Source organism: Vigna unguiculata, chromosome 7 (assembly GCF_004118075.2).
Source record: "Vigna unguiculata cultivar IT97K-499-35 chromosome 7, ASM411807v1, whole genome shotgun sequence".
NCBI lineage: Eukaryota > Viridiplantae > Streptophyta > Magnoliopsida > Fabales > Fabaceae > Vigna > Vigna unguiculata.
The window spans coordinates 9,757,381-9,771,790 of NC_040285.1; the positions used below are offsets into that span (position 1 = coordinate 9,757,381).

Consider the following 14,410-nt stretch of genomic DNA (forward strand, 5'->3'; position numbering starts at 1 on the left):
TACCTTAACTAGTATTATAATGGCACTTGTTAGCATAATACTTAATTGTTATTATATGTTTAATATTTACTAATTATTATTAGGGTCATGATAAAGAGTGTCCTAGAACAAGACACTGGTTAAGAATAATTAATAAACATTAAATTTTACAAAAGTTCATAGCTAATTGTGACATTAAATAAATTATGACCTCAATCATCATTAATACAATTTTACTTTATTTAAAAGACAAAAATATTTAAAGTTAAAAAATAATTAAATAATTTAAATGTTGTTTTATCATTTATCTTCCTTTTTAACCGTTTCTCTTTCATTTCAATGTTATTAAACATTAAAATATAATTAAAGGTAAAAAAAACTTAAATTAAAACAACCAATGAAAACAAGAGTAAGCAACTTAATTATGTTTAGGTTTTGTTAATCAGTGTCATTAAACCATTGATTAAGAATAATTAATGGTCATTGAACTTTGAAAAAATTCAAAATAAAAAATGATATTTATGAATTTTGACATTAATTATTATTAATGTAGTTTTATTTTATTTAAAAGACAAAAATATTCATAAATTGTAATTGATAATTTATTTGTTACAAAAAATAAAGTTAAAAAAAGAGAGTAAGCGATCAAGTATATCAATTATCAAGGAATAAAAGATTAAATATCTAAAAAGTTAAAAAAAAAATGATTAAAATATGAAAAATCATAATTCAATTATAACTTATGAACATTTTTGTTCTTTAAACAAAATAAGCGTCATGTTAACTAGTATCGTAAGAGAGTATTTAAGGTGTAAATTAATGAACATAAAAGTATGTAACATTCAATAATATTAAATAAATTCTAACCTTAATAATTATCAGTGCATTTTTACTTTATTTAAATGAAAAAAATGTCTATAAATGTTATACATCTTAATTCATAATTTATTTTACTACACAAAAAAATAATTAAATAATAAAATAACTATATTTTAATATTATTAAAATTTAAAATATAATTAAACATAAAAATAATTAAATTAATAGAAAATAAAATATTATTTATATTTTTAATAAAAAATAATTAGCATAATATTGTCTTATTAACAAAATAAATAATATTTTTTTTGTTAATTTAAGTTTTTTTTAATTATATTTAAATTTTTAACAACTTTAAATTATGATTATTTTTTTATGTTTTAATTATTTTTATCAAATAAAGTATTAATTACAAATATATAATATTTTTTAGTATTTTGTCCTCTAACTAAAATAAAAATGTGTCATTAAAACCTGTTTAAAGTGTAATTAATGAATATTGTATTCTATAAATATTTATAAATAATTGTAATATTAAATGAGGCAGGACTTTAGTACACGATTACTTTATATAGAGGATAAAAATTTCCATAAAAATTTTATATTTGTAATTGATAATTTATTTGATGCACACATAAATATTTAAAAAGTAATTATATTTTAATGTTATTAAAACTTAAATTATATAATTAAACATAAAAAACTAATTAACAAAAAATAAAATATTACTTGTCTTTTTAATACAGACAATATTATGTTAATTACATTTTATCTTCTTTATTAAGAAACCAAATAATAATTATTTTATGTTAATTTAAGTTTAATTATATTTTAATTTTTTACAACATTAAAATGTAATTATTTTATTATTTAATTATTTTTAACTTTTTTGTGTGTGCATCAAATAAATTATCAATTACAAATATATAATACTTATGAACATTTTCTTTTTGTCCATTATCTAAAGTTAAAGTGCATTAATAATTATTAAAGTCATATTTCATTTAATATTATAGATACCTATGAATTTTTATAGAATTTAATGATCAATAATTACAACTTAAACAATGAATAATAATATTTAACTCACTTTTTTGACCAACTTTTAATTCATCATTTTAATCACCATTAGATCATCACATCACAAAAAAAAATAAAAATAGATATCTAATGATAATTGAACTAGTGGATTAAAAATGGATAAAAAAGATAAATTAAAATATGATTATCCTTAAATAACTCAAAGAATATTCTGATGACACTAGTCAGCAAAACCCATAAAAATATATTATAATTTTTTATAAAATTTAATATTTATTAATTATACCTTAATTATTAATCTAAATGGTAAAGAGTGAGAGGAGTTTTGTAGTTGATCTGAGTTACAGGGTGGGGAGAGTGGAGAGATTTGAAAACGCAAAACTGAAGGCCCACTCACCTCAAATCCACGCAACTATTACTATAAAACCCCTCACTCACTCTGCTTTGTGGGGTCACAATTTCAACACACAAAACCCTAAATTCCCAAATTCCCCAAACCCTACAATGACCTCACAAGTTGTCCTACAAAATTTCCCTCACTCCGAAACCAAACCCCCAACAACTACCACCACCGATTCTCAACCCACTGCGCCGTCACTCGCCGTCACCAAGAGGTCTTCCGCCGCCGCCACGCGCTCCACTAAGGACCGCCACACCAAGGTCAACGGCCGCGGCCGCCGAGTCCGCATGCCTCCGCTCTGCGCCGCTCGCATTTTCCAGCTCACGCGCGAGCTCGGCCACCGCTCCGACGGTGAGACCATCGAGTGGCTCCTCCGCCACGCAGAGCCTTCCATCATTGCAGCCACCGGCTCCGGTACCGTCCCCGCTGCTCCCATCTCCTCAGTCGCAACCTCTCTTCCCTCCTCCGAGTCTTCCGTCTCTGTACCGGTGGTCGGCGGCCAGGGAATGTTCTCCATGGCGCCGCCAAGTTGCCGCCTCGACCTGTCTCCGCCACCGGGGTTGGACTTCGCGGCGTCCAATGGCTATCGGCACATGCCGTTCACGGCCCTGCTGTTGCAGCCGGCTACGGCGGACGATAACCAGAACGACGATTCTCTCGGCGAACAATGATATCGGTTGGAACCATGGGGAGGTTCTTTAATTTAATTGATTTCAGGGTTAGTTTTGGAGTTGCGTGAAATCAATGTGGGTGTGTTTGGTTGCGGTTACATTGTTCTGTGATAGAAAGAACGGAGTGAAATGTAACGATTATGTAAATTATTACTAGAAACTATTTGAATGTGAATTATATATATATTTGAACCTTTCTGGGTTTTAACATGTGCAAAATTTTGATTAGGATTTGAACCCACCTTTCATAGCTTAAGTTGAATTCGACTTCGACGATGATCGGTAGTAGAAAGAAGACGACCATGTTTTTCATTTTGCCCAAAAGTTTAATCCGTATGCCAAATGTGATTGAATGATCTCAATTTTGTTGTGTTTATGTGATTACGTTGTGCAGAAGTTTAGGCCAGAAAGATCTTTATTACTTCTTTAGAATAAATAAAAAAGGAATTTTGATCCTCTGTCAACTTTTCTTCCTTCCAAAGGACCTGCAAAATGTCTGTTCCTTATTCATCATATGACAGTAATCAAATGGGAGAGAGAATATGATTGATCTATGTTCTTAATTTCGCTGGAGAAGATCCATTCTGGAAAAAAAATGGGGATAGTGTTTCATGCAGTTGCATACGTTTGTTTAGTGTTTGAATTTAAGGATGCTTAATAAAAACTGTGATTCAAAAGTCTTGATTTAACTGGTGTAGAATAAATGACAAAGAAAGAGGAAAGATCTAGATGAAACAGGTGGGAAAATGTATACATGAAAAATGTGTGGGATTTGGGGAGTGAGGCCAATGAAATGACATGCTGCAAATTTTGTGATAATTATTTAGATTTAATCGTTTTTTTCTTTCTAATTTATTTGTTTCTTGCAAGTTACTTATGTATTTTGTCTTCATTTCTGAAGATGGTGCTGATTTTCTGCCTTTTTCTTATCACGAGTTTCGGTAGTCAATTGCTGACGTGATAACATTTATTATTGGTGTGAAACTCTACTTTGAGGTGACAACACATGTGCTGATAATATACGTAAACAGAATATATGGCACTTAGTTACGGAATGATGAGAAGTTATTCATGTGAGTTTAAGAATTATTATGTAATAATACAGAATAACTTTTGTAAAATATTATGTAATAAGTATTATAAACATGTGTTTCTCAAGAATACATATTATTGATGGAGAGACTAGAAATAAAGAGATCGATAGGGATGTCAACGGGTAGGCTACGGATAGTAGCTTTTCCGTGTTTTATCCGTTTCGCATTCGTATTTATATCTGTCAAGTATCCACGAGTACCCGCGAGTATTTAAAAAATAAATATTTAATCATAAATTTAAATAAAATAAAATACATCATTGTCATAAATTTTAAATAAAGTTCAAATAAACTCATATTCATACAAGTTCAAATAATTATAAAAATAAATATAAAATGATGTTCAACACAATGAAAATTCTTTAATTAGTGTTTTGATCAACAAGTCTTCGATTGATTCCTGAAAAAAAAATCAAATAATAAACCCCAACTGCCTTGCCAAGTATTCTTATTTTGATTCCATCATTTGACAACAAGCATACCATAAACGTCACTGTCTATGATGTATATGGCCAATTTCAAAAAAGGGAAAGAGAAGAATGTCAAAGGGGTGTACTTGAAAGAAAATAACGTACTAATACTTAAAGCTGGAAGAATGAAGACAGAAGAAGATAAGATGTGCATCTTAGAAAATATTAGATCACAATGTTTTTTACTAATATATATAAGGGTATTTTTGTAAATTAAAGTTTAGCGGGTACTGATATCCACGGGTACAAATACTATGATATCCATACCCGCCCCGTTAACATGCGGGTATCAAAAATACCCGTACCCGCAGGTAGCGGGTATCCATTTTTAATATTTGTTTCCCACCCATTGCGGATTTTATGCGCGAATACCTGCGGGTACGGATATTTTTAACATCCCTAAAGATTGAAGACGAAATAAAAAGACAAGAAAATAATGAGTTGAAAGAGATATTAATGAAAATAAAAAAAAAAATAGGAAAGATTGAGACCTAGGAGATGTGCGTGTTTTTTATTGTAAGAGTCGATATGTAATTTACTTATTTTAGTTCATACAATTATTATAAGATTTTTTTGTTTGAAAGCAGATCTTATAAAATCTATATTTTGGTTAATGTTTTGTTTTGCCATTAACAGAAAAAGATGTTCTTAAGATAGAAATACTTTTTCAGTCTTATGACTTGAGTTTTATTTTAAAATTAAGAAATTTAAATTTTATATAATGTTAACGTATTTTAATGGAGAAGTTCTACAAGATTCAAGAATTAAATTTATAACCTTCAATCGATTAAATTGACAAGAACATGCTTACTATGAATGATTTGTTGAGTTCTTGAAATAGGTTTCATATTCATGTGTGAATGTGCAAGAACAACTCAAGGAACCAATGAAACGTAAGGAAACGCTTATGGATTAGTGAGGAAATATAGCTATATCATAAAGGAATTAAAATATTAAAACAAAAATCTGAATTAAGATATGGAATGGAGAACAAGCGGCAAGAAGAGAGATAAATGAAAAGTTGAATTAATCACTTTTAAAAATTCTTATATTAAATTTTCTTACAGATTTGTTAAAAAAATTTACAAGAAAAAACTATTTTTCCTGAGGATCTATATTAGTAGGTAATTCTTTCGTGGATAATTATTTCTTACAAAATTATAAAATTTATAAGTATTTCCTACAAAATTTATTGTGAAAAGTGTTTTATACAAAATATTTTGCAAAAAAATTGTCAGCAATTTCCTGCAAATTTTTTTCATAACAAAATTTGTAACTATTCCTACAAAACAAAAATTCAAAACAAATTGGCAGGAAGTATGAGCTTTTTTAGTAGTGAGCACGTGAACTTGGAAAATTGAAGATACGTTTTGTAAAATATATGAACTCTTAGAAAAAAAATATGTGAAGACTCTTTTTTTGATTGACAACGAGTCCACGTTCTCTACGGTGTTGTCATCTGCTGAGCACTAAAAAATATTAAAAATACACTATATTGATACTTTAAAAATATTTTTAATATATTTTAAATTTTCAAAATCAGTAGTTATCAAGGTTTTTTGAAGGCACAACAGAAGAACTACACAACAAAATCCAACAAAAAAAATTCAAATTCATTGATAACATATAATAAACATATTTTAAGATATTAAAGGAAGTGTAGTCTAATTAATCTCATTTAATGTTGTTTTGTTTGCATTCAAATGATATATCCATATGTGGACTCAATAAAATAAAGTATTGTATGTATGTAGAAAAAGTATTATTTGAGAATGAGTTTGCATATTTATAGTTTATATAATAATTTTCTTCAAAGTGTTCTACGTTATCCTCTCAACTTAAAAGTAGGAGTCAAGCACATTTTAAGTAGTGAAGTGAAAAACAATATAAATTACTTTATTATAGCTCACTTTTGTTATGCAAATGAGAGAAATCCTACCACCTACAACTAGATAAGAAGACTATTTTATCTTTTCAAATAAGGTAATTAATGAAATGCATTAACATAGAGCTATTTAATGCATGATCATGACCTTGTGTGTCTTCACCAAAACATAGATGAAGCAATAATATAAGGATTTTCAATGTTGGACAACAATTAGATTTTATAAATACCTCATTTTCTCCACGTATACAAGAAGATAAAAACTTCTTAAAGACCAAGTGATGTGCACATAATGTTGACCTATTTTGAGTATTCTTCAATATGTTTTAAAACTTGTAATATTATGAGCTATTTTATCTAAGTTATATTAGACTAGACTAGACGAGAGTTTTAATATTTATCTTATTCAAATGATACCATTAGTTTGTATTATTTTCATCTTATTTGAAAGAGGTTAAAAGTCAAAAGAGGCTACTAGATAAATAATGTTTTAATTATTTTTCGGAGAAACGAGTAAAACTTTAGGTTGGAAGTGAGAATGAAAAAAATAAAAAACTTGTATCTAAGACAATGGAACATCAGTGTTTCCAAGACCTTGATGTTTGTGTTTGAGATGAACAAGTATACAAATTTTCAAGAAGAACAAGTATACAAAACTTTAAATTTTATTAAGATCCAAACATACTCCACAAGTATTCTTTACAATCACTTTTGACCAAAAACCCAAGTATTTTGTTTTACTTGCTACTCCATGAAATTTTTCAAAGTTTTCTTTAAATAATAACCTCTTTGTGCTTTTATACTCTCCTAGATAAACTAAATAAGGTATTACTAACCAAAGTGCCTTGAACAAAAGAATGTAAAGGTTAAGCTAAGGCTAATAATAAATTATTCAAAGAGATAATAATACATCTTTCAACAAATATTGATTTCACCATGGGATTATAATTGTTGTCTCTTTTAATTTTTAGCGCTTAAATATGAAACTCTCAAAAGATAGTAGTTATGAGATACTTGAAGTATTCTTTAGAGGGTATTCTTTGAGATTTGATAAGGATAGAAAATCTCATGATAGTATATTAAATCAAATTTATTATGTTTTATTGACTAGTTTTCTTGATATAACACAATTTTCTTATCTTGCTTTAGTTGGTACACTATTTATAACTTTGCACAACAAATTAACATGCATGGAGAGAAGATCTATTTTTCTCCATGATTTTCTACTTAGAGTGTCCTTTTTATAATCCCTGATCCAAGATCATGTCTTAAATTTTTCAAACAAAATATTTTTTTCATAAATGTGGAAAGGATAACAAAGGACACTATAAAGAATAGTATCCGATAAAATTTATAGTTATAAACACAATTTACCCAAGCATAATATGTGTTTCATCTATGTATAGAGGATTTTTTATTTGTTCTAGACTTATACGATTTATAATCTAAATATAAATTGTTAGAATTAAAGATTGAGTTGGTTATTGAAATTTGAAAAGTTTTAACCAATGAATGCATACTATTATTTGAATCAAGATAAACCTTATGAGAGAAAAAAGATTTCAACTTCAAGAATGTCAATGACAATGTTCTTTAACTATGAGCACACAACAAGTTTCAATTCAGATTTAATATATAGTAGTAAAAGAAAGAAGAAAAACACCCAAAATTATACCGGTTTATTGTCATAATAGAGTTATATTCAATTATCTATTTATCGCTTATTAGAAAAATCCACTATATTTTGAAATTGTACAAAACTCACAAGAAACACACACAAACACCAAGATTTTAAACCCTACAATAACATTACTGAAAATCCTTTTACTAGGTGTCTTTTTGCTATTTCAGAATTAACCTCAAATTTACATGTGCACACTTTTTATGTTTGACCCAATGGTATTTTTTTATGACCATGAGACATGAAACATTTTGTGATGATAATTACTCTAATTCAACCTGGAATAAATTACCTTGTTCGTTGGTAGTAAATATTAGAGTATCATCAATATTTTTTTTATCATATATTGGACTCTTTAATGTTAGTATGTCTAGATGATTTCATTTTTGGGATGCTACTAGACAAGACATAATTAACATGTGCATGACTTAATCGTAAGGTTTATTTCTAGTATTTTCAAATCTTGCCTCTTTTGAAGTTTCCTTAACATTCTTATTGGAAAATCAAGATTTTATCCTAGATTTTTATCTCCAATTTTTATTTGGGAAATGACTTTTCTCAATGTCTCATTTTTAATCAGTATATCATCTACTAATTGAATATGGTCTACAAAGGAATCATCAAACTATGCTATATGAGTTGCGTTTGTTGAGCATCTTGTTGAATTTCTATTTCATGTACCTTGAGGATTCGTATGAGTTCATCTAGTGTTACATATGTTCAAGATTTTAATGTATAGAGAGTTTTGGGTGCTTGTTTGAACTCACATAAACTGAAACATAATTAGATATTTCTTCAATGCAATTAATTAATGAGAGTAATTTATTCAAGATTCTTGTTTAATGGATAAGCAAGAAAGGTTTTGAGAAATTAATTCAAAAATAACGCCTTCAATATATGCTTCAATTAAGCCTTAGCATTTATGTTTTGATAGTTCCTTCAAATTTGAGTTTAAAATTTGAGAAATTGAAAGCACAAATTATGCAAAATGCACAGGAATTTATATAGCTTTCATTCACCTCAAATGTGATAAGTTAATTAAAAATATTAATTTTAGGTGTTATACATTTCTTTAGAGATTTGAATATATTTTTGATTGGGTTTTATATTGAATGTTCAAATTGTTTCGAACTATATAAGTAATCTTGATTCATTCATTACAACTTCATTTACTTTTAATTGAGCTTTTTTATTGGATGTTCAAATTAGTTTCAATCTTTTAAGTAGTTTTAGTTTGTTCCTTCAACTTAATTTTTTATTTACTTAGTTTCTGTTTTATAATTTTCTTGTGGTAATTTTTTATTCTTGTTTAATTATTTTTTCATATATCTTAATCCATTTGCTTTATCCTATTTCTTGTAAGTATTTTTTTTTTTAGAAAAAATGGTTTTGTCATAGAGTTTTTCATTTCCTTGACCTCTTAATTTAAATTCATATTTTACTTTGAATGTAAATTCTTGATGGGTTAATTCAAACTTCTTCTCACGAACTAAAGCTAAATTTAAGTAGAAGAATGTATCCTATGATTGAATTGAATGTAAACATTTAATAAATGGTGATGTTCATTTCTTTTTTATTACTTGTGTTAACTATTTCTTTGTTTTAAATTATTATTCTTGTTGTTAGCATAAACCCATGGTTTAGGCTCATTTACTTGTAACTTATAGGGTTAGCTTTATGTGTATATATAACACACCTCTTATAATATTTTATACACAATTCCCTTCTATATATATTTCTTTGTTTTCTACATGGTATCAAGAGCTCCAAATGATCCATGATTGAGAAGAGACTCTTGTAGTAATTCCACTTTTCTAAACCCTAAGCCCTAAGTCTCTTTCGCAAATTTTATGATTGGGAGCCTTAAGCCTCTTTAAAAAATTTTATGATTAAGAAGGGATTCTTGCAGTAATTCCTCTTTCCTAAATCCCAAGCCCTAAGCCCTAAGCTCTAAGCCTCTTTCAAATTTTTAGGTTTATCCTTATCGCAATTTTGTTTTCTGCTTTAAGGCATTTTTGGAGGTTCTGCACCATGTTCTTTATGTCATTTTAAGGTATTTACAATCCTCTAATATTGGTTTGTATTCTATTTTTTCATTGAATCTGCTGTGTGATTCATATTTTTTTTTTGTGTTCGATTTGTTATAGCGACTTGTAAAGGTGATTCTCTTAGTCTATTGGTGTGCAATTGGATGGTAAAAATTATTCCCAAAATAGAGTTATGTTATGAAAAACTTTCTTCGTGGAAAGTCCATGTGGGATTATATTTTAACTGATTAACATGAAAACTAATGATTATGCTACTGCTTTAGAGGTATAGGAAGTTGATAACTCTAAAATTATCACTTGGGTCAATAATTTTGTCACACACTCGATTGCCGCTCAATTGGAAAAATATGATACTGCAAATGATGTATGAGATCACTTATCTTGAATATATACACAATATAACTTTGTCAAATAGTATCAACTTGAGATAAATATTCGTGCATTGAAGCAAAATGACATAGCATTCAAGACTTTTATTCTGTCATGACAACCCTATAGGATCAACTTGCCTTGACTAAGCCTACAAAATTTTCTGCTTTACCTTTTAATAAAAGTATTTCTTCTTCTCTTACTCCTTTTGATCTTGTCCATTCTGATGTGTGAGGACCTTCTCTTGTATCTACCAAAGGAGGTTCTAGATATTATGCCTCGTTCATTGATTATTTTACTTGTTTCACTAGGATCTATCTTATGAAACGTCAGTTTGATTTTCTCACAATTTTCAAAAATTTAATGCTCTTGTAAAGACCTAACACTCTACTACCATAAAAGTCTTTTATTGTGACTTGGTGGGTAAATACACTTCTAATGATTTTACCACTTTACTTGCCTCTAAAGAAACTATACATAAGACTTCTTGCACTAGCACTCCTCAATAAAATAGCGGTGCTGAAAGAAAACATCGTCATCTTATTATGTCTATAAGATCATTCTTATTATTTACCAATGTTCCAAGTGTCTTCTTATGAAATATTGGCAGATAACAAGGCTGATCTTGTAGTCTTAACAAAATGAATATGTTTTATTTCAACAATGTCATTTTATTGAGGAGTGTCAATGCAAGAGGTCTGATGTATAATTCCATTAGAGGCAAGTAAATTGGTAAAATAATTAGAAGTGTATTAACCCCCCAAGTCACAACGAAAGATTTTTATGGCAGCAAAGTGTTGAGTCTTTACATGAGCATTAAAATGTTTGAAAATTGTGAGAAAATCATATCGACGTTTTGGGGGAAGCTATTCTTACAGCAACTCACATTATGAATCGAATCTTGACTTCACATAATTTTGGTTTGTATCCTTTTGAAAAATTGTATGGTCATACACCTGATTACTCTACTTTGTGTGTTTTTGGATGTACTTGTTTTGATCTAAAACCACATGTTGAGCGTACTAAATTATCAGCTAAGTTTCCTTTGTGTGTTTTTTTGGGATATGGTCTTGGTCAAAAGGGATATCATTGCTTTGATCTAGTTAATCAAAAATTGTATGTCTCACGTCATGTTGTGTTTTTGAACATATTTCGTTCTTTTCTATTCCAACTAGCTCACATTATTTGTCTACATATGATGACATTAAAATTAATCCTTTTGATATCGATGACACTACACCTACTTTCGTTCCAACTCCAGAACTTGTCTTAGCACCAATTACATATACTGCACCAAAGGTTATACTTGTTGATTCCCTTACTACGCATGCTCAGTCTTCTCTTGAGGTTGTGGTTCCTCTACCACCTGTTCGACCCAGTCATAATCATAAGTATACTAAACTACCAGATTGTGTTTATTCCTCTTATTTTGGTTCATTTGTTGCTTTTATTGCCTCTATTCATCGTCTTTATGAGCCTTCATCCTATAGAGAGATTGTTTGTGATCGATTTTGGTAGAATGTTATGGATGAGGAACTTACTGTTCTACATCAGACTTATATATGGGGTCTACTTTCACTGCCACCAGGAAAACTTCCTATTAGATCTTGTTGGGTATATAAAATCAAGACAAAATCATATGGCTCAATTGAAAGGTATAAAGCTAGGCTTGTTGCTAAAGGATATACCCAATAATATGGCATGAGTTATGAGGAAACATTTGCTCTTGTGGCAAAGATGACTATTGTTTGTACCTTAAAAAATTCCTTTTTGAATGGGGGTCTACATGAGGAAGTCTTCTGATTCCACCACCAAGTGTCTCTCACAAATTTGGTGAAGTTTGCAAACTTCAAAAAGCTCTCTATGATGTTAAACAAGCACCTCGTGCTTAGTTTTAGAATTTTTCTACAATAATGTCTCTTTTGGTTTTGTTGCTAGTCATCATGATTATGCATTATTTGTTAGGAAAACCAATGCAAGACGTATTGTGCTATCCTTATATGTTGATGATATGATTATTACTAATGATAATTTTTTTATAGAATTGCATCTTTAAAAACTGCATTATCCCATCATTTTTCTATAAAAGATTTGGGTGTACTTCATTGCTTTTTGGGTATTGAGGTTGTTTCTTCTTCCAAAGGTTATCTTCTAACTCAATCCAAGTATATTGCTGACCTATGTGTGTCTATTTGAAAGATCATATGCCTATACATTGTGGCAATAAAAGTGTTATTCATATTGTTCACAACTCTATTTTTCATGAGCGAACCAAGCATAATGAAACAAATTGTCATTTTACTTGTCATCATCTTCAACTTGACACTATATATTTACTATTTGTTCCTTTGACTCTATACATTGCAGATATATTTACCATGCCACACTTCGTTTTATGCTTTCATTTTTTGTATGACAAACTCTCAATGCATTTAGTCATCACATTGTGAATTTGAGGAGAATGTTAGCATATACCCATGTTTTAGACTCATTTACTTGTAACTTCTAGGGTTAGCTTTGTGTGTATATATAGCACACCTCTTGGAACATTTTATACACAATCTCCTTCTTCATATATATATATATATATATATATATATATATATATATATATATGTATATATATGTATATATATACATATATATACATATATATGTATATATATATATATGTATATACATGTATATACATATATATACATGTATATACATGTATATACATGTATATACATGTATATACATATATATGTATGTATATACATGTATATACATGTATATACATATATATATATATACATATATATATATATATACATATATATATATATATATATATATATATATATATTACATTCGTAACATTTTATACACAATCAATACTACACAATCTCTTTCTTCATATATATATTTTTTTGTTTTTTACACTTATAACATTTTTACATGTAGGCATGAATTCAACTAAAGATGATATTCTTGAGAAATTTATACCAAAACACAATGTTTAGAAACATAAAGAGACATCAAGTTCAAGGATTAAAAATAATTTTATATATGTTTTAGATGTGAAAGTTATGAACATATACTTGTCATCAATGTTTTACAGTGAAACCAACAAGTGAGCATGACATTAAGAATTACTATAAATACTAGAGAAAGATTGAGAGAGAAGGAGAAAGAGATAATAAATCATTAAAAAAATAAATAAAAAAGAGCTTAGGAAAAATTAGAAAGAAAAGGAGAAGGTTAACTAGTGCCTTAAGGGCATTAGTTAAGGTATGTTTAATAATCCTTGATTTCATCATTTTTATACTGAAAACTAAAATAATTAGCTCTATTAATTAATTGTATTATAAATTCATAAACAGATTTTATAAAGACAAAAATATCCTTGGAAATTTGTAATCATTATCTCTCTTACATAAAATAAGCATTTTAGAATTTTTAAGGTCTATACTAAAAAGCAAGAAAAATATTTCTCTCACACCTGAGAAGTCTCCTTGTGGAAACTTAAAATGTGAAGACCTGAAACATTTGAAGTGTATGGTTTTAATTTTTACAAAAAAAAAAAAAAATCTCTTTGAAATTTGTAACAACATTAAAATATATTTTTTTTATTATTTAATTTATATTTTAATTATTTTTTTTGTAAACTTTTTAAATGTTTAACATTATTTTTTGTTCATTTTATGTTAATTTAATTTTTTTATGTTTAAATATGTTTTAATTTTTAGAAACATAAAAATATTAAACACAATTCTAAAATATTTATGGTCATATTTTGTCCTCTAAATAAAGTAAAATGATAATAATGATTATTAAATTAAAATTCATTTAATATCATAACTTATGAATTTTTATAAGATTCTATATATATTAATTATTGTTAACGGGTGTTCTCGTTAACAAGATGCATGAAAAGGGAAAAATATAAATTGAAGAGAAAGAAACGAGAGA

The 14,410-nt window shown here is 28.0% G+C and overlaps 1 protein-coding gene across 1 annotated transcript; it reads left to right on the top strand.

The window, feature by feature from the left end:
• The first annotated feature begins 2,142 nt into the window (after positions 1 to 2,142).
• Positions 2,143 to 3,120, top strand: LOC114191143 (transcription factor TCP11). Its single transcript, XM_028080326.1, has one exon. It carries the CDS (start codon positions 2,143 to 2,145, stop codon positions 2,908 to 2,910), a length of 768 nt encoding a protein of 255 aa, XP_027936127.1. The 3' UTR covers positions 2,911 to 3,120.
• Positions 3,121 to 14,410: the final 11,290 nt, after the last annotated feature.

Bases quoted from the DNA above. Each gene is read 5' to 3' on its own strand.
- LOC114191143 (XM_028080326.1), top strand. From the start codon at position 2,143: ATGGTAAAGAGTGAGAGGAGTTTTGTAGTTGATCTGAGTTACAGGGTG.